This window comes from Scylla paramamosain, chromosome 6 (assembly GCF_035594125.1).
Source record: "Scylla paramamosain isolate STU-SP2022 chromosome 6, ASM3559412v1, whole genome shotgun sequence".
Classification (NCBI taxonomy): domain Eukaryota; kingdom Metazoa; phylum Arthropoda; class Malacostraca; order Decapoda; family Portunidae; genus Scylla; species Scylla paramamosain.
Genome location: NC_087156.1, coordinates 945,207 through 972,500, shown reverse-complemented (window position 1 = coordinate 972,500; position 27,294 = coordinate 945,207). Strand labels below are relative to the sequence as shown.

The 27,294-nt window shown below is 42.3% G+C and overlaps 2 protein-coding genes across 29 annotated transcripts; one reads left to right on the top strand and one right to left on the bottom strand.

Annotated features, from left to right (window-relative positions):
* Positions 1-1,330: 1,330 nt before the first annotated feature.
* Positions 1,331-21,624, top strand: LOC135101178 (uncharacterized). 13 transcript variants are annotated; one of them, XM_064004755.1, is made up of 12 exons: positions 1,331-1,702; positions 4,755-4,887; positions 5,105-5,248; positions 5,332-5,544; positions 6,274-6,419; positions 6,512-6,764; positions 7,419-7,622; positions 7,978-8,086; positions 8,462-8,664; positions 10,264-10,414; positions 10,612-10,801; positions 20,379-21,624. In XM_064004755.1, the coding sequence occupies exons 6-9, from the start codon at positions 6,669-6,671 to the stop codon at positions 8,470-8,472; spliced, it is 420 nt and encodes a 139-aa protein (XP_063860825.1). In that variant the 5' UTR covers positions 1,331-1,702; positions 4,755-4,887; positions 5,105-5,248; positions 5,332-5,544; positions 6,274-6,419; positions 6,512-6,668; the 3' UTR covers positions 8,473-8,664; positions 10,264-10,414; positions 10,612-10,801; positions 20,379-21,624. The 13 variants fall into 13 exon arrangements, with proteins under 13 accessions (XP_063860825.1, XP_063860832.1, XP_063860831.1 ...); XM_064004762.1 differs by lacking the exon at positions 1,331-1,702 and adding an exon at positions 3,788-3,927 and having other exon boundaries at positions 7,422-7,622; XM_064004761.1 differs by lacking the exon at positions 1,331-1,702 and adding an exon at positions 3,788-3,927 and having other exon boundaries at positions 8,462-8,597; positions 10,313-10,414; positions 10,612-10,732.
* LOC135101179 (uncharacterized) lies at positions 19,839-24,769 on the bottom strand. Of its 16 annotated transcripts, none has more exons than XR_010269132.1 (5): positions 24,614-24,769; positions 23,355-23,425; positions 21,003-21,103; positions 20,485-20,675; positions 19,839-20,044 (listed from the first exon to the last, which is right to left on the bottom strand). XR_010269132.1 is itself a non-coding variant. In XM_064004768.1 (5 exons), exons 1-5 carry the CDS (start codon positions 24,690-24,692, stop codon positions 20,647-20,649), a joined length of 354 nt encoding a protein of 117 aa, XP_063860838.1. In that variant the 5' UTR covers positions 24,693-24,769; the 3' UTR covers positions 19,839-20,646. The 16 variants fall into 16 exon arrangements, 9 of the variants coding, with proteins under 9 accessions (XP_063860838.1, XP_063860840.1, XP_063860843.1 ...); XR_010269133.1 differs by lacking the exon at positions 24,614-24,769 and adding exons at positions 23,201-23,274; positions 24,307-24,345 and having other exon boundaries at positions 19,839-20,675; XM_064004768.1 differs by adding an exon at positions 23,201-23,274 and having other exon boundaries at positions 19,839-20,675.
* Between the last annotated feature and the right edge of the window lie 2,525 nt (positions 24,770-27,294).

Below are 27,294 nucleotides of genomic sequence, written 5' to 3'. Positions count from 1 at the left end.
TATGTTTTGGTTTATTTTTCACTATTTTTTGGTTTAATTATTACTGAAGAGGGTATGAATTTTGGATATATTGGTTCCCTTACGCACTGGTTTAGTAAATTTCTGCACAACCTCTCAATCTGGCGACAATGAGTGAGGTGGCGCCTCATGACACCCTCGCCTGTGAGCGAATAATACCTTGCTTGAAAAAAAGGGGAGACCAGGAGCCACAGAGAGAGAGAGAGAGAGAGAGAGAGAGAGAGAGAGAGAGAGAGAGAGAGAGAGAGAGAGAGAGAGAGAGAGAGAGAGAGAGAGACTATGGGTGAAGAACTGTGTAATATATATTTTATTTATTTATTTTTGACTTTAGGTTAGTGAGTGTGTCTGTTCATCCAATCTGTGCAACTTGACCATCTATCCAGTCAGTCTGTCAGTCACACATCCAGTCTGGTCACTGTCACCCATCCCATCACCCACTCACCCAGTCACTCACACATTCCATCACCCAGTCACTCACACACACACCCATCTCATCACAGGGTAGGGAAATTCATAGGTAAATGGCACAGACCGTTAAGAATCTAATTTAAATACTCTGAGGAGGCTCTGGCAGGGGTCTGGAGGCTGGCTAAGGATGAGCTAATAGATATATTAACTCACTGAAGAGGAGAGGGAAGAGTTAACTAACTGAGGATGTAGAGGCAATAGATGAGGGTAAGAACAATAGCAGATATTGTAGTGGAGAGTTTTGGACAAGAAAGTGAGGAAGTGGTACCTGAACATGAGGGAGGGCTGGGAAAAAGTGAAGGAGAAAGAAGCCCTATGGAGTGTGACGCAGAATAATATTAATAGCCTCATCTTGGGATTAAGCCAAATGTTTATCCTGATGAGTCTGGATATAATTCACCTTACAGAAATAAAACTGTGATGAGTTACAAGTAGAGAACATTGAACAAAATAGATACAACTTATGAAAAAGAACAAATAAGGAGTTATGTTTTTAGTTAAGGAAAGCTTCAAAGTGGCTGGATACAATGTGATGATGGACTAGCAGATGCATTAATAATTAGAGTCCAAAATATACCAGGCAAAAAAGATGATTCAAACTGACTGACATACCAAGCAATTAATTAGTGAAATCAGTCTTTGTTGACTCTTCCAAAGCCTTTCAGTTTGTCGACCTCAGTATACTGTTAGGAAAAAGAGCGATATTAAGACATGAGGTATAAGCACTCCTGATTCAAAGGCTATTTGACTGATAGTGTGTGTGTGTGTCTGTCCTAAATTTGTAATGATGGTTTTGGTCCCTCATTAGTCATTGAGGGTGGTTGCCTAACTACAGATATAGCACAAATAGAACGACTAACAAAACTCAAAGACGATGACCATTATTATTATTTCTATTATTATTATTATTAGTAGTAGTAGTAGTAGTATTGTATCACGGTATTTAATAATAGAGCCTCAACTTATACTAGTCTTGCCTGAAAATCTCTCGTTTTCTATCATTCTCCCATCCTGCAGGCCTGAGCCCAGACCGAGACCCAGAGAAATGTAAACAAACGCAGTCAGACTATATTATACGGGTGAATTTGTTGCTTTTTAGAGGGGCAATGGATCTGTACATGAGTGAGGTGGCGAGGGGCGTGGCCAAGGGGCGGCTAGCAGCGTGTGCCACCAGGGAAATGTGTATGAACATAAAAAAAGGCGCCTGTCAAGAAAGGTGAGGCCGGCTGCTTTTTATTTTTATTTATTTGTTTCCATCAGGTTAGGTTTATATTAATTCAGTTAGGTTAGGTTAAGTTAGGTTAAGTCTCTCTCTCTCTCTCTCTCTCTCTCTCTCTCTCTCTCTCTCTCTCTCTCTCTCTCTCTCTCTCTCTCTCTCTCTCTCTCTCTCTCTCTCAGTTTATTTAACTTTCTGTTTAACCATTTATCGATCTATCTATCTCAATCTATGTAACTAATTACCTACCTAACATAACCATCTCTCTCTCTCTCTCTCTCTCTCTCTCTCTCTCTCTCTCTCTCTCTCTCTCTCTCTCTCTCTCTCTCTCTCTCTCTCTCTCTCTCTCTCTCTCTCTCTCTCTCTTTTTTTTTTTTTTTTTTTAAACAAATATTTACAGAAAGGCTTAAAATTCCACGTTGAGTGTGGAATTATTTAAAAAGCCTATGTTAGTATTTTTAACAGGAATAACACTATACATGCTTAACATAAAGATTATAATGTTAATACAATAAAATAATAAAAATTTAAAGATTTAAAGCGCCAGTGGGGACAGGTGCGTGCTACGCCAGCTGTGGGCTGCCAGCTTCACCTGGTGCGTGGACATGTCCTGCACTTGGGGCGTGGCCGCCGTGAACATGTTCCACAGCCGCGAAGTCCTGGCTGTGTAGGTGCGCTGGTGTTGGCTAGAGCGAGATCGAGGCACCTTCACTAGCTCGTCGCTACTGGCTGCAGCTCTGGTGCACCTCTGTACTGCGTGTGGCAGCAGCCTCAGGGGGTCAAGGTGAGGGACCCTCTGCACCTGAGTTTTGTGGCACACCACTAGTGCCGACACGTCCCGGCGGTGCTCCAGTGACGTTACTGGTGGTGGGTGCTGTTAGTCCTCATCGGTGGCCACCAAGCGCAGGGCTCGCCGCTGCACAGCATCCAGTCTCTGCATGTGGGTGGCGGCACTCGACATCCAGGACAGGGCACCGTACTCCATACATGGGCGTATCTGTGCCCTGTATAGCGTGAGGATGCCCCGTGGGTCGAGGGTGTTCGCCATCCTACGCAGGGCAGAGACTCGGAGAGAGGTCTGGCGGGCGACTACACTGATGTGGTGATCGAAGCGTAGGCCGCGGTCCACAGACACGCCCAGGATCTTGATATAATCCTGAAGTGGCAGGCTCTTGCCTCCAAAACGCAGCTGTCCTGAGACTGCGTGTGAAGCACCTGGGGACCGCGAGATGACCATCGCCTGCGTCTTCTCAGGAGTGAAGTTGACCTGCCACATCTTTCCCCACTGCTCCACCAGTCCGAGCTGCCTGTTCAGCTCAGTGACGGCACGCTGACTGTCGAGGCGGCAGTAGGAGCGGGAGAGTGTGCAGTTGTCGGCGTATGCTGCCACAGATGACAGCTGCCGGAGGAGGTCGTCGATGTATATGTTCCATAGGACTGGGCCCAAGACGGAGCCTTGTGGAACTGAGGCCCGGACAGGTGAAGGTCTTGATGACTGCCCGTTGACTACTACCTGAAGGGTCCTACCCTGGAGGTAATCTTCTAGCAGCATTAACAGGTCACCTTGGACACCCTTGGCGCGAAGCTTTTCAATGAGCCCCGCGTGCCAGACCCTGTCAAAAGCCCCAGCAATGTCCAGGGCCACCACAAGGGTGTCCAGGCCTTCTTCCAGGGCGTCTTGCCATTCCTTGGAGAGGATGAGGAGGAGGTCTGCGGTGGATCTGCCAGGCCTGAAGCCAAACTGCTTGTCTGAGAGGAGGTGGTTCTCGCTCAGGTGTTGGCAGATGGCAGCAGCCACTATTTGCTCCAGCAACTTGCCCACCACTGAGAGCAGGGAAATGGGTCTGTAGTTGTTGGGCTCAGACCTTGAGTTTTTCTTATGGACTGGGACCACACGCGCTTCCTTCCATACTGAGGGCCACTTCTTCTCCCTCAGGCAAGATGTGAAGACGGTGGTGAGAGGAGCTGACAGCTCTTTAGCGCATTGCTTGAGGAGCCGTGGGCTGACGTCATCCGGGCCTGTGGCTTTACCCACATCCACCGCACCGAGTAGCCGCTCAACCTGCTCTGCCGTCACCAAGACAGTGGTGACAGTGCAATCAGTTTCCGGGGCCAGCTGTGGTACAGGTCGTGCCGAGTCGTCAACCCTCATCTTGTTGGCGAAAAGCTCGGCGAGGAGTGTGGCCTTGTCTGCACTGCTCGTGGCGGTGGATCCGTCAGGTCTGGTGAGTGGAGGAAGAGTCTCGCGGTGACATGCTCCTTGCTGCTCCTTCACCAGATTCCACCAGGTCTTGTTGCCAACACCTGGGCCACTGAGCTCTCTCTCTCTCTCTCTCTCTCTCTCTCTCATTAAAATTAACTTAATAATAACCCCTTCTGTCCCATGTTAATATTCTCTCTCTCTCTCTCTCTCTCTCTCTCTCTCTCTCTCTCTCTCTCTCTCTCTCTCTCTCTCTCTCTCTCTCTCTCTCTCTCTCTCTCTCTCTCTCTCTCATTAAAATCAAGTTAACCCCTTCTGTCCCATGTTAATATTCTCTCTCTCTCTCTCTCTCTCTCTCTCTCTCTCTCTCTCTCTCTCTCTCTCTCTCTCTCTCTCTCTCTCTCTCTCTCTCTCTCTCTCTCTCTCTCTCTCTCTCTCTCTCTCTCTCTCTCTCTCATTAAAATTAACTTAACCCATTCTGTCATGTTAATATATATTTTTTTCTCTCTCTCTCTCTCTCTCTCTCTCTCTCTCTCTCTCTCTCTCTCTCTCTCTCTCTCTCTCTCTCTCTCTCTCTCTCTCTCTCTCTCTCTCTCTCTCTCTCTCTCATTAAAATTAACTTAACCCATTCTGTCATGTTAATATATATTTTTTTCTCTCTCTCTCTCTCTCTCTCTCTCTCTCTCTCTCTCTCTCTCTCTCTCTCTCTCTCTCTCTCTCTCTCTCTCTCTCTCTCTCTCTCTCTCTCTCTCTCTCTCTCTCTCTCTCTCTCTCTCTCTCTCTCTCTCTCTCTCTCTCTCTCTCTCTCTCTCTCTCTCTCTCTCTCTCTCTCTCTCTCTCTCTCTGATGCAGGCACAGATGCAGCGTGGTGAGGCAGTGTTCATCCCAGGGGCAGACCACACAGGGTCAGCAACACAGGTGGTGGTGGAGAGGCACCTGTGGGACGCCCAGGGGAACACCAAACACGACCTTGACAGACAGAAGAGTGAGTGTTGCCTTGAGAAAACTAGAATGAGAGAGAGACATGAATATACAAAACTGTGTGTGTGTGTGTGTGTGTGTGTGTGTGTGTGTGTGTGTGTGTGTGTGTGTGTAATTTTTCTATGCAGTCAAAATAGTTACCCAGTTTTCTGTTTTCTTGGGCAGTAGACTACGTACAACTAACTTACATATTTAAAAGACAAATTTGCCTTTTTTTGCAGGTTTATTGATGAAGTGTGGAAGAGGAGGAGGAAGGAACAATGATATTCGACCAACTGCGGCATCTGGGGGCTTCACTTGACTGGGACAGCTGTGTTTACCATGGATGCAGTGAGAGACTGGCCTGTGTGTCTGTCTGTACATCCGTAAGCATACCTATCCTCGTAAACTCTTAACACACACGCGCGCGCACAAACAAGAAATTTCACCAAAACACTTTTTCTCGCAGTGACGGAAGCATTTGTCCGTCTGTACGATGCTGGGCTGGTGTACCTCAAGGAGGCTCTCGTCAACTGGTGCTGCAGCCTTCAGTCGGCCATCTTGGACATTGAAGTGGACCACCTGCACCTGACAGGACCCATGGAGCTCACAGTCCCGGGGTACAGCAAACCGGTCAGCTTCGGAAAGATGTATGACTTCGCTTACAGACTGGCAGACTCAGGTAGGTGGTGAAGGGGTAACTAAACAGGTGTACTGACTTAATTAGGTAATAGAGGAGGGACTTCACTTTCTCCAAGACTATTTGCAAAGGCCACAGAGATACCTAGCTGGGTTCTCAAGATTAATAATGTAGAAATATTGTTAATCTATCACTAGAACCATTAAAACATTCTTGAAAATCTGTATTATTTCATCAAGAGTATTTTTCAAGGCCATAGAGATACCTAGCTGGGTTCTCAAGATTAATAATGTAGAAATGTTGTTAATCTATCACTAGAACCATTAAAACATTCTTGAAAACCTGTGTTATTTCATCAGGAGTATTTTTTCAAGGCCACAGAGATACTTAGGTTCTCAAGAGTGTTTCTCCTGTTAATAATATACAAATGTTAATCTGTCACTAGAACTTTAAAAAACATTCTTAAAAACCTATGTAGCTTCATCTAGAGTCCTTTTGAAATAGTGGTGCTGAGATGTTTCTGAGCATAGGCCTTAGATATGTGAAAGGTGTATAATATTCATTGTGGTTCTTGAGCTATGATAGTATTTGTCAAGTCTTGCTAATGATGAACTGTAGCAGTACTGTTGTCTGCACTGTTTACCACCACAAAGACTGAGCTGTGGTGGTTTATAAGATGCAGTAATACCATTCATTAAGCCTTAAACTATTAACTGCATCATCACTACTGTCCTCACTATTAAGCATAACAGGGCTTCACTCCCCCCACAGGGTTTGCTGAGGTTTGAGGCGCGAGGGGCAGTGCCGTCGGCCCTGTCGGCACTGGGGCTGTACAGAGGGTGCCACGCCCACCCCATGACGGTGCCTCGCTGCAACAGGACGCAGGATGTCACTGAGCCTGTGCTGAGGCCCCAGTGGTGAGCAGATGGTGATGCTGAAGATGATACTGGCATATTGAGTATTATAATTAGCCACAAACACTTGCTTGCTTACTTTCATGTCTACACAGGTTCGTTCGGTGCAAGGAGTTGGCACAGGAGGCGTCCGAGGCTGTGCAGAGCAGCTGTCTGAACTTGGTGCCACAGCTGCACAGGAGGGCTTGGCATAGCTAGCTGGACAACATCACAAACTGGTGTGTCTCCCAGCAGCTCTGGTGGGGCCACAGAATGCCAGTGTACCACATTACTGCAGCAGATGGCGAGGAGGTGTGGGTGGCGGCTGCTCGGAGGAGGATGCAAGACGGAAGGCTGTGGAGAAGGAAGGTGTGTGTGTGTGTTTACCTAGTGTTAGTTTGGATGGTCTGATATATGAGAGAAATGTTTACTTTTTTATTGTTTTTCCTTCAGTTGATATACTTTCTTTGTGTTGTATCTCCTAGTGTGTTCCTATTATCAGTATTACCTTGGGGCAAAGCTGTACCAAATTGTAGTTTTTCCCTACAGTTGAGGTGCAGTCCTTGTCTGTATCACCTTAATTAACCTACTCTGGGTATCCTCCTATATTTCTGTGAGGGAAAACTGCATTATTTTATATCATTCAAGTGTGTGTGTGTGTGTGTGTGTGTGTGTGTGTGTGTGTGTGTGTGTGTGTGTGTGTTTTTCTGTCTGTCTGTCTGATTTTATTCTAATTGGATGACCTGACCTGACCTGAATATAAGGAGAAGGAGGAGGAGGAGGAGATAGAAGAAGAAAAGAAGAGAAGGAAGAGGATGATAAAGAGAAAGTGTGTGTGTGTGTGTGTGTGTGTGTGTGTGTGTGTGTGTGTGTGTGTGTGTGTGCGCAAACCCTCATTAAAAAAATAAACTTCATGTAGCAATAGATGAATAAAAGTCTTGACGGCTACATTAATAATCGCAACTTTCCGTCTTCACCCTGTCCTCCTCCCCAGGCACTCCCTTGACCTCCATGTCCACCCAGCAGGAGGAAGATCTGGACACCTGTTTCTCCTCTGGCCTGTTTCCCTTTGCCTCGCTGGGCTGGCTGGGTCAGGGGAGGGGAGAGACCATGCCTGACCTTGCTCGCTTCTACGCAACGACCTTGAAGACTGGTCACGGCATCCTCTTCTGGGTGGCTCAGGTGGTCATGCTGGGACTCGACTTGATGAGGAGGCTTTCCTTTGAGGTGAGGTCGTCTGGGTCTTGGTCTCCTGGTTCTGTTCTCTGTTATTAATCTTGTTTTTGTTCCTTTGTCTTATGTATTATCACAAACTCCGGTAACTAATTGTAGGCGTGTAATTAGTCCATATATTCATTGGTATATAACTAAAATATCTGTTAATACTGTAAACTCTAGCATTACTAATTGTTTGATAAAAAGATGGAGATTTCAGAAGGCTATTAATGTTTATAGATAGTGATAGATTGAAAGAATTGACTACCTGTTTGTTACCTTTCCTTCCTCTTATATATATTGATATTAATTGTTACCAGTATTGCCTGTGTTATATCACCTGTGTTATATGACCCTCCCTCCCCAGACTGTGCTGCTGCATGGCCTCCAGGGTGATGGTGGCGGCCACAAGATGTCCAAGTCCTGGGGCAGTGTGATAGACCCCCCTGGATGTCATCAGTGGGGCGTCCCTGGAGGTGTGTGACTTGCTGGTGCTGGACTGTGTTCTGTACTGGTGTTCATTGGGTGCGGTGAGCAGTATCTTGACAGCAGGTGATACATGAATATTTGTTAAAGCCTCTTACCAAGTGTATTTTTTTGAAGGAATGCTGTAAAGAGAGAGAGAGAGAGAGAGAGAGATTTTTAGATGTGATGGCAAAAATTGTGTTTATAATTCTGTTTTCTCTCTTCCCCCTTTCTTTGTCTTTTCATCTCTTCTCTTTTCTTCCTTTTCCTCTTCTCTGCTTCCATTTTCCTGCTCATCTGTTTTCTCTTCTGTTTTTCACCACATTTCATCCCTTCCCTCCTCCCTCGTAGCCTCTTATCCTCTCACCACCCCCTCATGCCCTCAGGTACTGTGTGAGAGGATGGAGGGGAGCCTGAATACAGAAGAGGTACTCACTGGTCTCAGGATGAACTCCCCCACAGGCATCCCAGAGTGTGGAGCTGATGCCCTTCGGTCCACCCTGTGCTCCACCAACTTCAAGAGTCAGTGTAGCATAGATAGATGAACATGTATGACTGTGGTGCTTTGAGTCTTGTGTGGAGTTACAAGGTTGGTGTATGGATTCGTAAATGGAGCAGAGATAAGATTTTAGTGAGTGTTTTTGTAAGGTTCGGTAGGAGTGCTTCTTGTCTCCGTCAGTGGCTGAGGTGTTGCGTGTTGAGTGAGTGAGGGTGAAAATTGTGTGTTTTGGTATATGTAGGAGATAAGATTGTAGTGATTGGTCTTGTAAGGTTGGGTAGGAGTGCTTCTCGTCTCAGTCAAGGGCTAAGGTGCTGCGTGTTGAGTGAGTGAGGGTGAAAATTGTGTGTTTTGGTATATGTAGGAGATAAGATTTTAGTGAGTGCTCTTGTAAGGTTGGATAGGAGTGCTTCTCGTCTCCGTCAAGGGCTGAGGTGTTGAGTGTTTAAATATATTTGTAGGAGATAATATTTTAGTGGTTCGCTTCCCCAACAAGGGTTAACGCATTGAAAGAGTGCTGTGGGTGAGAGTAACGGTGAAAGTTGTGTGCTTTATCTTCGTATATGTAAGAGATAAGCTATAATAAGTGTATTTGTAAGGTTAAGGCAGTAGTGCTTCTCTTCCCCAACAAAAGTTAAGGTGTTGAAAGAGTGTTGTGAGTGAGTGTGAGGTGGGTGTGAAATCTGTGTGCCTTACCTTGCTATGCGTTTGTACATCTCTCATAACACTTCCCTGCCAGACCACCTGTGTGTGTGTGTGTGTGTGTGTGTGTGTGTGTGTGTGTGTGTGTGTTATATATAAAATATAAATAAATAACTACATTTCTACTCTACTGATGGGAGAAACACGCTTTAAAAAGGCTCTATTTGAAGTGGCACGGGTTTTTAAGGATGTTTTTTATGGTTTTAGTGACAAATTAACAACATTCCTACATTACTAACAGGAGAAACACTCACGAAAACCTCTGCTAATCATCTTTGTGGCCTTTGGAATCAATCGTGAAAGAGAGAGAGAGAGAGAGAGAGAGAGAGAGAGAGAGAGAGAGAGAGAGAGAGAGAGAGTGTGTCAGCTAAACCAATTCAACTTGATATGAGAGAAAATCTAATTATCTTCCATTAACAAAGAACTATCGCCCCAAACATTGAGTGCTGGAGGGAGCGTTCTGCATTGGCAGCTGGCATGAGCGGGTGACAGGAGACGTGTGAGGCGCATGACAGCTTTAGTGACAAGTTCATGCTGGCAGTGGTGCAATATTATGCCCTCAACACTCTTTCACTTTAAGGGCTTGGAAACCACAGTGCCTTCAGATTTGTGGAGAAGTGTGTGTGTGTGTGTGTGTGTGTGTGTGTGTGTGTGTGTGTGTGTGTGTGTGTGTGTGTTTGATAGTTATATTAGTTGTTTAAATCATGCTGTGCTAATATCTATCCCTCTATCAATGTGTGTGTGTGTGTGTGTGTGTGTTGACCTATTTGCATGAAACAGGGGAAGAGGGAAGAGGAGGAGAGAAGAGGGGTGCTTGGGAGATGAAAATGTATGTATGTATGTATGTATGTATGTATGTATGTATTAATATTTTCCCTATCATATACAAAAACACCCTTGAAATCCTATATAGAACTTGCCATAGAACACACTCACTCTCTCCCATGTGCCCACTCCCTCTCACCCACCCTCTTGTCTCCCACACAGCTGCACACCCCGTCCTGCAGCCTCAAGGCACTCACCTCTCCTTTTCCAGTCATGGGTGCCTTGCCTCCTCCTTGCAACACCACCACCACCACCACCACTGCTGCCATCACCTACGAGGGGGAGAGACTGTGATGTGGCTGCAGGTGGCTAGGTGAGGCATTGTTCTGGTGTTGTTGGTGTGAGGTGTTGCATTACCTTGAAATTCACAGGCCTTCCACAGCCTTCCCACTGGTCTCCTTGTCCTGTCCTCCTCCACACACCATCCACAGGCCTAACCTAACCAACCTAACCTAACCTAGCCTAACCTAACTTAACCTAACTTAACCTAACCTAACCTTACACCCACAGGTTCGGAGGCCTCCAGAGAGCTGCCCAGAGTGAAGCTTGTGGTATAGAGGGACAGCTGCTGATCATCAAGCTTACATAGTGACTGGAGGAAAGTGGGAGGAGCCTGGAGGGAGTGATGGAGGTACAGTACTTGGAGAAAATCCCTTCACCATGACAACTGGGTGTCTGCTGTACAGGCCACTGACCAATGGTGAGAGAGGGAGAGGGAGACTGGCTAATGGTGGATGAGAGAGAGAGAGAGAGAGAGAGAGAGAGAGAGAGAGAGAGAGAGAGAGTCATGATAAAGGATATTGAGCACAGACTTCACCACTGGGTCGACTCTGGGGGCCACGTTCTTCTGCTAGGGAAGTACTGACTGGTTGGTGGCCGTGGCTGTTCACGCACTCACTCTTGCTGTGGCTGGCATGCTGTTCTGTCCTCTCTTCTTCCAGGAATTGCTGTCTGAGGTTGTGTGTGTGTGTGTGTGTGTGTAGAAGCCATCATCATCAACCACAGCAGGTGATAATGATGGTTCCTGCTTTCATCGTCATCGGGGCTAGCCAGACCAACCTGGGGCTGTACTCTGGGGTGACGCTGTATGCCTCAGGTGGGTCTGGGATAGTGGGTAACAATTAAAAAGGACTAGTATACACTTAAACCATTACAAACACTATGTAATGCTGGTATACACACACAAACAGACAATTAAGATAGGTATACACTTAGAGACATATACAAACACTTGCTATTGGTTGTATATTCTTAGAAACACACACACGCTTACTAAGTCTGGTATACACACACAAACTTGTATACAAACACTGGGATACACTTAGAGACACATCCATACACTTGCTAAATCTGATACACACACATAAACTCATAAGAGATGCTGGTGTATGCTCAGAAATCTATACACATTAAGTAAGGTTAGTATACACAAACCTATACATATATTAGGAATTTATGTTCAATGATAGAGATGACTAGTACACTCTCTCTCTCTCTCTCTCTCTCTCTCTCTCTCTCTCTCTCTCTCTCTCTCTCTCTCTCTCTCTCTCTCTCTCTCTCTCTCTCTCTCTCTCTCTCTCTCTCTCTCTCTCTCTCTCTCTCTCTCTCTCTCTCTCTCTCTCTCTCTCTCTCTCATATCCTTTGTCTATGTCACTCAAATTTTCTCTTTTATTCTATCCCTCTGTCTGTCTGTCTGTCTGTCACTCAAATTTTCTCTTTTATTCTCTCCCTCTGTCTGTCTGTCTGTCTGTCACTCAAATTTTCTCTTTTATTCTCTCCCTCTGTCTGTCTGTCTGTCTGTCCCACACCTCAGTACACCCTTCCTGTCTTCATACACCTTAGTACACCCCTCCTGTCTGCCCCTAGAGCTTAATACACCCTGTCTCGCCCCTGCATCTCATTAAACTATTCCTGTTTGTCCTTCACCTCAATAAACCCTGTCTACTTTCCCTGTCTGAATGTCTGTCCCACCTTACTACACCCTCTCTCTCCCTACTCCTTAGTACACCCTTCCTGCCCCCTGTACCTCAATACTCTGTTCCCTGCCTGTCTCATATATTTATTTTATGTATTTAGATTTCTTTTTATAATTCTTGATGTGATTTGGGGTGTCTTAGGAGTATTTTAGGGTGTTTTGGTCAGTTTTGGATGAGTTTGGGTGTGTGTTGGGATGTTTTAAGTGTTTTTGGGCTGTTTTGAATAAGTTAGGATGTGTTTTGAGTGGGTATGGGTGTGCTGTGGGCGGGTATGTGTGTTTCTGGGTGCCTTAGGTGGGTTTAGATGTATTTTGGGGAGTTTTGGTTGTGTTTTGGGGTGTTTGTCGGTGTTTTAGGTCAACGGGCTCTAGTGAAAGTTATTATGCTTTTTGGAGAAGAAGCTCAAGTAAAAGTAACAGTTTCTTAAAGGTGTTTTCATGATTTTGGTAATAGCTAATAATGATTACCCACCATTAATAAAAAAAAAAAAAAAACATAAGATTGACCAAATATCTGTGTCCTTTGAAAATAGTCCTTAGGAGAGAACAAGAGTTTCAAAGCACAGGCCCTGAGTTGTACGTATTCAGTTACCACCAGACACACAACACACAATGGTTTTAAACAGATTGCCAACATGTCTATCTGCTCGTCCTTAACACTTTTTTAATAGTTGATTTATAGAGAAAAAGGGAATTCCTGTAATACGAGATGAATCTGCAAATAAGCAATGAGCAATGGTTAACATTTAACAGCCATTATAAGCACACTGTATGGAGATAAACTCATGCACATTGGGAGGGAGAGAGAGAGAGAGAGAGAGAGAGAGAGAGAGATACAAATGTAATGAATCATATAATCCACAACAGCGACTTTAGATTAACGAGAAGGGAAATGTTTCGGCATCTTAACTTGACTACTTTTGACATGCTGTATGGAAGTTATTTGCGTCTTAAAGAAGGTTTCTATGGTCCTTGTAAATTGGTTCTTTAGTTTTTTTCTTATTTATTTTTTTTCAATTAATTAGTGAAACTTTCCTTCGTGACTGTTTTTGCCTTTGAGTCTTTCTCTCTTGAGCACATACACACACAAAAAAAAGTTGTACAATTACTTTGGATCACCAAAGGAAAGAGAAAACACTTGTAAGAACCTAATTAGTTATTTCTGAGGCCTTTACTTCTTACGAGGGCACGGCATGTTTAAGGACAAGATCCTAAGCAAGATGAATAGGACCAGACTTGGTCCTAGTCTAGGCTGGTCTAGGCAGACTTGGTCTGCCTGACCAGCCAGGCAGACGACCAAGACAACGCTGGCTTGTAAGTTTCTCGTTCCCTCGAACTCCAGGTCGTGAGCTGCAGTCTCGGTGAGTCCCTCACCGTCGCAATATTGCAACTCTAGCTGTCTTCTACCGCTATTTTCATGCTAACTGCTCTTCTGATCTTGCTAACTGCATGCCTCCTCTCCTCCTGCGGCCTCACTGCACAAGACTTTCTCTTTCTTTCTTCTTTCTTTCTCTCACTCCTATTCTGTCCACCTCTCTAACGCAAGAGTTAACCAGTATTCTCAGTCATTCATCCCTTTCTCTGGTAAACTCTGGAACTCCCTGCCTGCTTCTGTATTTCCACCTTCCTGTGACTTGAATTCCTTCAAGAGGGAGGTTTCAAGACACTTATTCATCAATTTTTGACCACTGCTTTGATCCTTTTATGGGACTGCCATTTCAGTGGGCATATTTTTTTATTGGATTTTTGTTGTCCTTGGCCAGTGTCCTTCTTACATAAAAAAAAAAAAAAAAAACGGCACCCCGATAGGCTATTCTCTTTCCTCCCATTCACGTACCCTATACTTTCAATTGAAAGATAAATAAAACATTCCTTGACTGCTGACTGGACCTAGATACTATGGTGATAAAGAGGGATTATGGCAGAAATAGTTTAGCTTCAACATTACTTTTTTGGGGGGGGTGGGAGAAATGGTGAAGGACAGAGAGAGAGAGAGAGAGAGAGAGAGAGAGAGAGAGAGAGAGAGAGAGAGAGAGAGAGAGAGAGAGCTAGCTGAAGGCAGCCATGGGCCATGGGGATTTTTTATTTTTTTATTTTTTTATTTATTTTTTTTGGAGAGGAATGGAATGGAAAAGTTTGAGGAACACTATCATCAATACCTTCTGATACTTTTTATTACCTTATTTAGTAATGTAATGTATTTATGTATTGTTGTTTATGAATGTACTAATTTGTATTTGATTAGGCTAACATTAAGTTGTATCTGGATGGTGTGCCTGTTGTCTGTCCTGAATAATGCTGTAGCAGGGTACTAAGGTTCTCTCTCTCTCTCTCTCTCTCTCTCTCTCTCTCTCTCTCTCTCTCTCTCTCTCTCTCTCTCTCTCTCTCTCTCTCTCTCTCTCTCTCTCTCTCTCTCTCTCTCTCTCTCTCTCTCTCTCTCTCTCTCTCTCTCTCTCTCTCTCTCTCTCTCTGACTATAATATGCAGGCATTGGCCTTACCGTTACATACCAGCGTTAATTCCCTCCCGGCGCACCTAACTTAGATACCTGTGCGTTTCTCGGAAGAAAATGGATCACTTTAGAGAAAATTTGAGACTGGCTGAGGTAACAGTAGGAACATTAGGATTCTAGTATTCCTTGCTTCCCTCCTCCTCCTCCTCCTCCTCCTCCTCCTCCTCCTTTGTATGACTTCAGGCCGTGCTGCACAAGGGCGGTTTAATACAGTTTTGCAAAAGTGGATATGTTGAGAAATACAGTGTATGCTGTACTCTCTCTCTCTCTCTCTCATTTTGGAAGTTAAATGGTCAAAAAAGTTTTTATAGTTAGAGGAGTTAGGTGAGAGGTATACAGCACAGATAAATTTAGCTTAAGTGACTCTGCAGTGATAGCCAGATGGTAGAAAATTCAGAAGACTCAAGAGCATGGGCAGGAGAGCAAGTTAGGTCATTGCACACACAGAGGCAACATCCAGCTCTGGACTGAAAATGATAATAGAGAAAGTAGGAGGAAAACAGTCCAACCCGGGGACATTTGTGATGAACCCCCCCAGACATGTGAAGCATTCTCCATACATGGACGGATAAGGCCCTTGTACAGAGTTAGCAGCTGGGGGGGGTGAGAAAAACTGGCGGAGACGTCTCAGAACACCTAACTTCATAGAAGCTGTTTTAGCTAGAGATGAGATGTGAAGTTTCCAGTTCAGATTATAAGTAAAGGACAGACCGAGGATGTTCAGTGTAGAAGAGGGGGACAGTTGAGTGTCATTGAAGAAGAGGGGATAGTTGTCTGGAAGATTGTGTCGAGTTGATAGATGGAGGAATTGAGTTTTTGAGGTATTGAACAATACCAAGTTTGCTCTGCCCCAATCAGAAATTTTAGAAAGATCAGAAGTCAGGCATTCTGTGGCTTCCCTGCATGATATGTTTACCTCCTGAAGGGTTGGACGTCTATGAAAAGACGTGGAAAAGTGCAGGGTGGTATCATCAGCATAGGAGTGGATAGGACAAGAAGTTTGGTTTAGAACGGTCAGAAATGAAACTTGAGATGAAGTTACAGAGAGAAGGATAGAAACCGTAGGAGGATAGTTTTGAAATCAAAGCTTTGTGCCAGACTCTATCAAAGGCTTTTGATATGTCCAAGGCAACAGCAAAAGTTTCACCAAAGTCTCTAAAAGAGGATGACCAAGACTCAGTAAGGAAAGCCAGAAGATCACCAGTAGGGCAGCCTTGACGGAACCCATACTGGCGATCAGATAGAAGGTTGTGAAGTGATAGATGTTTAAGAATCTTCCTGTTGAGGATAGATTCAGAAACTTTAGATAAGCAGGGAATTAAAGCAATAGGACGGTAGTTTGAGGGATTAGAGCGGTCACCCATTTTAGGAACAGGTTGAATGTAGGCAAACTTCCAGCAAGAAGGAAAGGTAGATGTTGACAGACAGAGCTGAAAGAGTGTAGAAGAGGGGGACAGTTGAGTGTCATTGAAAGAGGGAATAGTAGTCTTTTTTTTTTTTTTTTTTATGTAGGAAGGACACTGGCCAAGGGCAACAAAAATCTAATAAAAAAAAAATGCCCACTAAAATGCCAGTCCCATAAAAGGGTCAAAGCAGTGGTCAAAAATTGGTGGATAAGTGTCTTGAAACCTCCCTCTTGAAGGAATTCAAGTCATAGGAAGGTGGAAATACAGAAGCAGGCAGGGAGTTCCAGAGTTTACCAGAGAAAGGGATGAATGACTGAGAATACTGGTTAACTCTTGCATTAGAGGGGTGGACAGAATAGGGGTACTTCAAAGGTAAATATGATTACATCGACTTACTGTTTAAGGACTTAAATATACTAACTTTCGACCTCTTAAAGAAATATTTCATAGCGCTGACCATATATAAAGATATTAATGGTAATGATCCTAATAACATAATATTTAATATATTCCACCATAGCCAAGGTACCCGAGGAAATCATCTTAATCTCATTTGCCCACAAGCAAGAACTAGTTTGTATAAATTTTCCACACACTGTGTTGGTCCCAAAGTATGGAACATATTGCCTGATGATACAAAAAATTGTTGTAATTTCAATATTTTCAAAAAGTAAAATGAAAATGTTCCTGTTTAATAGTCTAAGTCAAAACTGAGATCTGTAATAAAGTTTTAGTATTTTTTTTGTACATTTGAATGATGTAGCTTATTACAAACATAACTTATCTTAAAGATATTAGCCCCTAAAAAATGGTGTAATAATATTGTGCCACCCTGTGAGGAATTACCAGACTGGTATATAGAAAGATTATTATTATTATTATTATTATTATTATTATTATTATTATTATTATTATTATTATTATTATTACAGTGGAACCTTAGTTACTGAATGCCTCCCTTTCTGAACAAATCGGTTTTCTAACAATTTTTAAATGATTCATTCAGTTGCTGTACCATAATTCAGTTCCTGAACAAAGTTATTCGATTCCATATATTAAAAGACATAGCAAAAGCTGCCATTTATTATTAATTTATAGTTTATTTAAATATTTTCTTTGTTTTATATATTTGAAGGAGAGACACAGTGGGTAAGACAGTAATTCAATCTTTGAAATAAGGTAAATGTGATCCTATTAAAGATCCTCAACATAAACAAACAGAATTTGACACTCAGGAGTAAGCCACCTGTGGCTCTTGATGACCTACGATGCCATCACTACTTGAACTGCATTTTCACAGTAACTTTTCAAAGCAGCAAGATGTCTAAGCGTTATGATTACCTTCATTTTGGTGGTGTGTGTGTTGTTCCTCTGTGTCACTCTGTAAGGCTTCCCTCACTAGATTGGTGATAATGAGAATACCTGCACGCTCTAAACAAAATCTTCTGTGTCCTGCGTCACTAAGCTCACCCAATGCATCTTTTTTTTGGATAAATAATTTTTTAGTTTTTCCAGCAAAACTGCCCAAGCTGTGCAACTGATCCTCATAAAGTGAAGGCAAGAGTACTTTCCCTTTTCTATCAGAGGCCAAGGGGCTAAAAGAAAGGTGTGAATGAGTGTGTGTGCGTGAAAGTTCTGTGCCTCATCATGACTACCACTTTTTTTTGTGAGGGAGACTGCTTTGGTACATGTATGTATGTATGATCATCATCATCATTATTATTATTATTATTATTATTATTATTATTATTATTATTATTATTATTATTATTATTATTATTATTATTATTGTTATTATCATCATCATGCACTTTAACTCTGATGCTGACTATGGGCAAGCAAAGAAAATTCTTATGGATAGATTTGGAAACAAAAGTATCATGGCTGATGCTTACACAAAAAAGTTAATGAATTGGCTACCGATCTCTCAGCATAACGGTCCAGCATTAACAGCAATCTCAGATTTTTTGAAGTGCTGTCTAGCTGCAATGAAACACACTTCTCATTTGTCATTTCTGAACTGTAGAGAGCAGAGAAAGATGCTAGCAAAACTCCCTAATCATATTGTTCATGAGTGAAGAAAGCAAGTAAAGACATATCTTGATACTAACAGTAACAGCAACACTCCTAGCAGTGATGAAGACCACCACCCACCCTTTAAAATGTTATTTGAATTTATCCAGAAGGAAGCAAAAGGAGCAAGCAATCCCTTTGTTTACTGGGATTCAGTAAATACAGAAGGAAATGATTGGATCAAAACTCAAACACAAGCAGCCAATTGGAAACCAAGGGAATCAAACGCCATGACAAAAAATAGAGGGAGTAGAACTTTCATGGCTAAATCAATTGAGGAAAAACCATTGTGCTCATGCCAAAGTAAAGTAAGTGTCCAAGCCAACAAACAGTATCCCAAGGAGCAGGAAAGGAAAGGATGGTTCTGTCACTACTGTACAAAGGATCATGATTTAGATGATTGCAAGGAATTTGCCAAACTTGACAGTAATACTATCAGTAAAACAGATCACCTGAGAGGTAATGAAGACCTGCCGGTGCAGCTACACAGATATTGCACACCTTATTGCATAAATATCCTACAGTCTGGGAGCAAACATAGGATATTCCTTGAGTATATCCCTGAGAGTGGCTGAGTCCAAGAAATGGTCAATGAGGGTGTACAAGTCATGTTGACCTTGCAGCATAAATGTAGCAACGAGAGGACATTCCGTGACATAATGACGCAGTGTGTCCCCTTGGTGCAGCACACAGCACACAGCACATGCCAGGAGAAGCATCGACTTCCCAAAAGTATTTATAGCCTAAACTGAGCCTCATTGCCACCCTGTTGTGTGATGCAATGTGTCTCCCATAGGTGAGAGACATGTACATAGTGAAGACTACTGCCACTGCCCCTATGGCAACAAAGCTCCAACTGATCACAAATGCTACTATGTACAAAGTCCTTAATGCTACTCTTAACATAGCCCACAGTGTACTCAGCACCAGGGTCCACCTTGTCATCCTGAAGGGCACATTGAGCAAGGCAGTCTGCCTCTTCATTAAGCGGGATACCCACGTGAGAGGGTATCCAGGTGAAATGGACTGTGGCACCAGCACTTTCCAGGGTATGGATGAGATCAAGACATTTATTAACTAGATCACAGTCCATGGGGGACTTACCCAAGCAAAGCGATCGTTGGGTGGTGTCCTGCATGCACCTTTCATCCTGAAAACCTACAACCATGCAGCACTAGATAAATGGCATAGTACTGATCCTGGCAGTGACTCAGGTCAAGGTAACAAGTGTACTGTGTGTACTCATATGTCCAAAAACAAATGGTCTTAGACAAGAAATAGATGGAAATTAGAATGGACAAGGCAATCAGGTTTAGTCCCCATGTCATTAGGTTAGGTTAGGTTAGGTTTTTTTTTTTTTCTCCCTGACTTATTGGTGAGATTTTCTTTGTGTATGGTGTACTTTTCTGAGGTACTGGTATGGTTTTCCTTATCAGCACTGCATGTGTCCTGTTACTGTTCTCTGTTCTTGTAAGCAGTTCATTATTTACCTCATGTGCTCTCCCTGTGAGTGGAGTTGCCTTACATTCAGATCTATAGAAAACCATTATCAAATGGCAGATAACATTTTATGCCTACCATCTTAAGAGATGGTACCTGTAATAATACTGTAACGTAGTTGTTAAGTGCTGCATCATACGTGTATGTGTGTGTGTGTGTGTGTGTGTCAAGCTAGCCACCAGCCAGTGCTGTATTGACCCATACCAAGTCCCCAAGCCTTCAAGCTCTTTTGAGCCATGTGACATTTCCCCAGTGGTAATAAAACACAAAAGTTATAACTAAACTCCATATTTGCGAGCAACTATACATAAGAATACCCAATAAGGGATCTAAGAGTGAAGAGAGTTACATGGAATGTGATTAGAATGCTTAAGGCTTTAACAGTGCAGGTCTCCCGTCTCTTGTTATGTCTGTGCTTCATTGGGGTCAGCAATCCCCAGGAACTCATCATCCACCACCTCTGTCTTGCATGTTGTACCTGTAAGTGTGGTAAATATGCTTTATAGAGGGCCTGCCTAGTGTAGTCTTGCAGCTTCCCTTATGCTCTTATGTACATGGCAGGATATGTTAGACTTTCAATCGTTAAGGTATGTTATGTGCTTTGCCTTGGCATCCCTGTGTGGGTTTGTCAGCCGGTCCATATACTGTACTAGGTAGATAGAACTGAAGGTTATCATTGTTGCTTTCAAGTGTTAGGTCTTCTAAATTTCACCTCCACTGCTTTCAAAAGCCTCTAGATGAAGGTACACAAATGTTAAGAGTGCTTATACAGGTCTAATGCCAAATTAACAAGATTTCAAATTTATCAACAGGAGAAACCTTGAGAACCCATCTATGTGGCCTCTGAAAATGGTCATGGTGAGAGAGCAGAGCATTTCAGAATACAAGCCATGATTTCACACCTGCATCACTACCCACCACATACTCCAGCAGCAGCAGCAGCAGCAGACAGCTAAATGCTGCACCACCCATCAAGAGGATGAAGACTGCAGCCACATCAGAGAGGCTGGCTGTGATTTTTAGTCTTCCTGCCACATGTTGAGGTTCCTGCTGATAGCCATTTGGTCCTCAGCTTGTTCATCAGGCCTGACTCACACATCTTCTGCAGACTGTGGGAAGAATAAGGATTTGTAGAGAAAGAAAGTCTGGTACGGAAGATTGAAAAGAAATATTGTCATTGTGGAAAAAGCTGAAGTGTATTATGCTTTTATGTTGTGTAATAATGTAGTAGTAAAATGCAGGCTGTATGGAATGAAGGCACATCAGGATTTTATAAGATTAAATTTTACAGGGAAGATTAAAAAGGAATATTGCATCATTGCATGTCCCTTGCACCTTCACCTCTGACTCCCATCCTTTGCAGTTCCATCCCTCCATCCACTTTCTACTTTCTCCTCAATCTTAATTCACACACACACGCACACGTGCACACACACCTGTGGTCAAATATCTTCCTGAAGGGTGAATTTTTTTTGCCGCCCAATAGCAATGCCTCCTGTGATGTACTGGACTGGCAGTTCCTTGCTTCTGGAGGAGTCTGCAATAAGAAGACCACGAATGTAGTCGCTGGTTGTGACATTCACACCTATGAACACATACTTACCTGCCAAGTGTTTTTTTTTTTTTTTTTTTTTTTCATTTGTTTAACTTAATTTTTTTTTTTTTTCATGTAAGAGGAGGACTGGCCAAGGACAACAAAAAGAGCAAAAAGGAAAAAGACCCATTGACCTGCCAGTCCCAAAAGAAAGGTCAAAAAGATCATAAAAAATTGGAAGATAAGTTTTATGAAACCTCCCTCTTGAAAGAATTGAGTCATAGGAAGGAGGAAATACAGAAGCAAGTAGGGAGTGTGGGATTAGCTAACAGTGAGATACTGATGGTGGTTATGCTAAATTGGGAAATGTGTGTAGCTTTATCTAAATGAAGAAGGAATCTGTCTAATTTATCTTACCTGATGGAAGAATCTTAGTGTTTTCATTTATCAGAGGTAAGATAGGAAGCAAATGTTTATATGATAATTCCAAGTTTGCATCTTTATCAATTATAAGGAGAACTAATTGATGTTTTTATTTTCTCCCCCCCAAACTGCTAACTCTGTACAAGGGTCTTATCCATCCAGGTGTGGAGTATGCTTCACATGTCTGGGGAGGAGTCCACTCATACTGCTCTTCTAGACAGGGTGGAATCAAAAGCTTTTTGTCTCAACATCTCCTCTCCTCTAACTGACTGTCTTCAACCTCTTTCTCATCACCACAATGTTGCATCTCTAGCTGTCTTCTACTGCTGTTTTCATGCTACTTGCTCTTCTGATCTTGCTAACTGCATGCCTTCCCTCCTTCCATGGCCTCGCTGCACAAGACTTTCTTCTTTCTCTCACCCCTATTCTTTCCACCTCTCTAATGCAAGAGTTAACCAGTATTCTCAATCATTCATCCCTTTCTCTGGTAAACTCTGGAACTCCCTGCCTGCTTCTGTATTTCCACCTTCCTATGACTTGAATTCCTTCAAGAGGGAGGTTTCAAGACACTTTATCCTTTAATTTTTGCAATAAACGTACCCAAACATCAGGCACACAAAGAGATGAATGTTCCATGAGAAGCAATGAAAAATAAAAAAAAAAATAAAATCTTGAAAAACACCAAAACATCAAAAAGACAAAAAAAGTGGAGAGGCTTGACAGATTTCCACATAGTTGATGTGAAGGCCAAGGTGGACAATGGAAACTGACGTCCACCTTGACCTTCACATCAAGTACGTGGAAACCTGTCAAATCTCTCCACTGCAGCCCATTCCTGTCACACAAGAACCTTTGAGCAATGTTAGTGTGGACTGTGTGAGGCCACTACCCGCACCGCTCCAGGTAATCAATATTCACTAGCCAGCGCAGGTGGAGCCTACAAAAACAAAATGTCAAGTGACTCTCAGAACATAACATAACATAGGAACATAAGAAATAAGAGAAGCTGCAAGAAGTGACCAGGCAGTCCCTGTATGAAATATACCCACCTATTTCCACCTATCATCCCCATCCATAAACCCAGTCTGACCTTCTCTTAAAGCTCCCTAATGCCCCAGCACTAACAACATGATTACTGAGTCCGTTCCACTCATCTATTTGAGAACCAATTTCTTCCTCTCTTAATCCTATCTCAGTATGGGTTCATCATGCTCTAAATCAATTTTCCACCCACCTTTAATAATCTGTTGGTGACAAATTATCAGCATTACCAATCTTTGTTGACTTCCCCAAAACCCTTCATGCTGTCAACCACAATATATTTCTACAGACTATATCGTTACAGCACACGAGGTACTATACACTAATGGTTCAAAGCCTGCTTGACACATACAACCCAGTGCACAGTCCGTGATAGATACAAGGCCAAATAAACATAATGTCAAGGCTTTTTTGTTGTTTATACCAAAAGAAGGACTTGTATTCACTTCCCCTGAAAATATCTCTTGCTCACTCCCCTCCTGTTTGTTTTGAAGAACACACTGCCCAAACACCTCAGTAAAATGTAAATTTAGGGCAATAGCAATACCAGGCTGTCATTTAGATGCAGTAAGAGTAAAGACTACAAGGAATCTGGAAGAGGAAGAGGAAAACACACACACACACACACACACACACCTGTTGGACAAAGCAAGGTGACTGTCCATTCTTGTTGGTATCTGATAACTGCTATTGTTGGGAATCCTCTGAGCCTGAAAAAAGATAAACAAACTTATTAATTAAACACTCACCATTACCAAGTATACACACACCCACACACACACACACACACCTGTTGGACATAGCAAGGTGACTGTCCATTCTTGTTGGTATCTGATTGGTATTGTTGGGAATCCTCTGAGCCTGAAAAAAGAGAAACAAACTTATTAATTAAACACTCACCATTATCAAGTATATACACACCCACACAGGACCCCCAGACCCTCCCAGACCCAGAAAAAGATAAGCAATTCCTTTCTTCAGATCTCTATGACTTAATTTCCTCACCCAAGCCCTTCAAGACACCTAATAAGAACCCCTAAATCCTTCCCAAGCTCCCAGTACCCCTTAGAAGACCTGAGGGCTGAGGAGTGTCCCTTACGCAAAATTGACTACTCTGGAAAATGCATTGGTAGTGTTGTTCATTGTAATCAAAGACCTCAGTGAGAGTGTAAGGAGTTTTAAATGATGCTGTGGGGTCAGTTGTAACAGCACTAAGAGGCAGGGTGTTCCAGAGATCTATGCAGCTCAGATTAGAACTGACGTCTGGTCTACCGATATGCGGGGAGTGAGTTAATGGAGACACTGTTAAGGGTTCATGTGCTAGTATTGCCGAGTGGTGAAAAAATCTTGCAGTATTTGATAAGAGCGGCAGTAATGAGCCTTCCCTGCACGGAGTTTCAAGTGGTTGGCATAACGTAATTTAGATAGGTCGCTCATTACTTTTCTCCATTTTCGTTGCAAAGATTCAAGAAGTTTCAGTGGCACCGTGTCTTCAATACTGTGGGTCCAAATTCCAGCAAAGGCCTGATGTGGGATGTGGAGAGTTACCGTAACTAGAGGGTACGGCACAGGGTACACATGAAAGTTCTAGGCAAATTTGTTCTTTTAGTTGTTACATGCAGTAAAACCATCACAATATCTCCTTGAATACGTCATACATACTCTGAATAATTATGTATGATAAAGAAAATTTTACAGAATCAATAGCAGGTGCAGGAAGAGAAGATAACATATTCTGTAACTTTAAACAGTAGGAAAGAGGCTGGCGCGGTGTAAACATGTTCCAATAATTATTTTGTGGTAAATAATATCTTTGAAATACACTTACATGCTCACATGATTGACTACATATAGTAAATTTTAATTATTTCATTAGTTAATCCAGTATTTTTTTTCTGATTATTGATACTTTGTTCATATAACATAGCAGTTTGTTATTTTTATAACTCTTCCTTATCAACATCGAATCTTACACCCAACTAGCGGTATATTTAAACGTATATGTGAGCGGCATATTTACCTAGCGGTATATTTAGAGTTAGTACGTACCTTTGCTTCTGCTGAGCCAAATCTGACACGAGTGATAGGATGAAATGAAGAAATTATGCGTAAAGAAAAAGGTATTCATCTATCAATTCCTACCGCATACTGTGTTAACTGATGGAATAAAACCTTTTTCCCCTGTTGGTCTCCTCTCATAAAAAAAAAAAAAAAAAGGAATAGAGAAATTACGCTGGAGACTTCACGTTTTCAATAATACTTAAAGAAGTAAAGAAAAGCGTTAATCAATCACACCATACCACATATACGTGTTAACTGATAGAAAAACACGCCTATTGGATCTGGCAGCCACGCCCTCAACCCTCCGTGGAATACATCTTTCACCTTTCATCTGACACCTCGGTATAAGGGTGGTACTCTCTCTCTCTCTCTCTCTCTCTCTCTCTCTCTCTCTCTCTCTCTCTCTCTCTCTCTCTCTCTCTCTCTCTCTCTCTTATCAAATATGAGGAAAGGTAATGACAAAATGTTAAATTGAAAATGCGACATAATAGATGCTCCGGAATGAAAGTTTTGAATTATACACAAATTACTGAGAGAGAGAGAGAGAGAGAGAGAGAGAGAGAGAGAGGAGAGAGAGAGAGAGAGAGAGAGAGAGAGAGAGAGAGAGAGAGAGAGAGAGAGAGACTAGAAGAGGATAAAAAAAAAATATTAATGACAAAGGTAGATGAAAGAGACCGAAGCTGTGGAGAAGAGGGAGAGGAGGCAGAGAAACATGGGTTATTATTATTATTATTATTATTATTATTATTATTATTATTATTATTATTATTATTATTATTGTTATTATTATTATTATTATTATTATTATTATTATGATGATGATGATATTATTGAAGAAAATAAACAAATAAAACAAACATAATACTTATAAGAATTAAGTATTTTTTTATATATTTTCACCAATAATTAAAAGTAATTACAAAATGTTTTCCTTTTCTGTATTCTAAATATTATGCAACCCAAAAAATAACGCCATTCAAAATAACAACAATAATAATAATGATAATGATAATGATAATGATAATAATAATAATAATAATAATAATAATAATGTTAATAAGAGAGCCAGTATTATTTTATGCTAAATATATATGTGTATTATCATGTATTTAGTTTGAATATGTGTGGGAGTCCCTGTATGTGCATGTGAGGACCCCTTTAGCGAAGTCTGGCGGGAGGGATGACGTGGGGACGCCAAGCCGCGGGCAGTTGCCGCCAACATTCAGCCATGGGGAGAAGTGCGCTGTCTTTGGTCTCCCCCGGGCCTTTGTTCTGCAGTTTGTTCTCGCAGTACAGGAGAAAAGTGCAGATAAATCATTCATTTGTGATTCCAAGAGAACACAAGAATCCGTGAAATGAAGAAGGACTGAGAAAAGTAAGTATATAGATGAGGTGGTGGTGCCGGTGCCCGCGCGTGGCAAGTGACCGATTCTTCTGGGCTGGCCACACGCTTTTTCTAGGTTGTCAGGTCTCCACCACTGCCACGTGTAGGTCTGGAGGTCAGGTCATGTCAGGTCACCACCAGCCACGTGTAGATTTGGTGAGTTATTGCAGGTTTGACCCCTTGTGTGTTATGCTTGTGTCTTGAAACTCACGCCATCTTGCCCTGAGTCGGGTCCATTTGTTGCATTTCCACGTATTGTACTCACTTGTTGCGTATCTGCGTGGTGCATCGTTGTTCCGTGGTGCAATATTATGTTTATATGTTATTTATTATTATATTTTATTATTTATATATTATTTATTTATATTATGTATTATGTTTCTTCCTGACCGTAGTCATGAGTGAAAATGTGCAGTTGGCTGCGGCCACGTATGTTTTTTTTTAAGATTCGGTAAATTTGCAGTTTCACCCAATATCCCTAATCTCTACCCATACCCTCCCCCAAGCCCTCCAGCAAGCTTGTGGGCCTGTGGGAAACGGTTTTTTTTGGGGGGGGCACATACGAGTGATATAGACTTTGAAAATGTAGGGAAATTTCCCTAGAAGTCGAGGAAATTTCCTAAATGTAGCAAACCAAAAACCTATTATAACCAGGGAGTTGTGCCCCCTTGAACCCAGTATAGTATAATCGAACACAACCAGAAAGCCAAGGTAATTAACCTAACACGCAGTTAGAGCGTCTGCGCAGCATTGATAACAAACACACGAACACATTCCAGCATTGATAACAAACACACGAACACATTCCACCATTGATAACAAACACGAACACATTCCAGCATTGATAACAAACACATGAACACATTCCAGCATTGATAACAAACACACGAACACATTCCAGCATTGATAACAAACACACGAACATACACACTATCCTTTCAATGACTGGAAACAGAATCCCAGCTAAAAACTGAGGTAAATCTTTGAAATTCCGTCCCGACCTTATTATTGGTTTGCGACAAAGTAATATGGAGGTAAAAATGCTCTTGGCAGTGTGATGTACACCTTGGGACACTGTACTGACGTGATTTATTGGGGGAAACTGCAATTATTCCTAACATTCTATCAGATGTATCACTTCCTCCTTACTCCACTCCATTTTTTTTAAGTACCTAGATATGCACTAAACACACACACACACACATATTTATTTATTTATTTATTTATTTATTTATTTATTTATTTCGTGTTGTGGCCTTGCTTTGGCATTATCTTCTTATTTTCA

Bases quoted from the DNA above. Each gene is read 5' to 3' on its own strand.
- LOC135101178 (XM_064004755.1), top strand. From the start codon at position 6,669: ATGCCAGTGTACCACATTACTGCAGCAGATGGCGAGGAGGTGTGGGTG. The intron at 6,765-7,418 runs GTGTGTGTGTGT...ATGTCCACCCAG, and splicing joins GAAGGCTGTGGAGAAGGAAG to CAGGAGGAAGATCTGGACAC. The intron at 7,623-7,977 runs GTGAGGTCGTCT...CTCCCTCCCCAG, and splicing joins TGAGGAGGCTTTCCTTTGAG to ACTGTGCTGCTGCATGGCCT.
- LOC135101179 (XM_064004767.1), bottom strand. From the start codon at position 24,692: ATGAATACCTTTTTCTTTACGCATAATTTCTTCATTTCATCCTATCAC. The intron at 23,426-24,613 runs GTACGTACTAAC...CTCTTTTTTCAG, and splicing joins TTGGCTCAGCAGAAGCAAAG to GCTCAGAGGATTCCCAACAA. The intron at 20,676-21,002 runs GTGTGTGTGCAC...TTCTTCCCACAG, and splicing joins AGGAAGATATTTGACCACAG to TCTGCAGAAGATGTGTGAGT.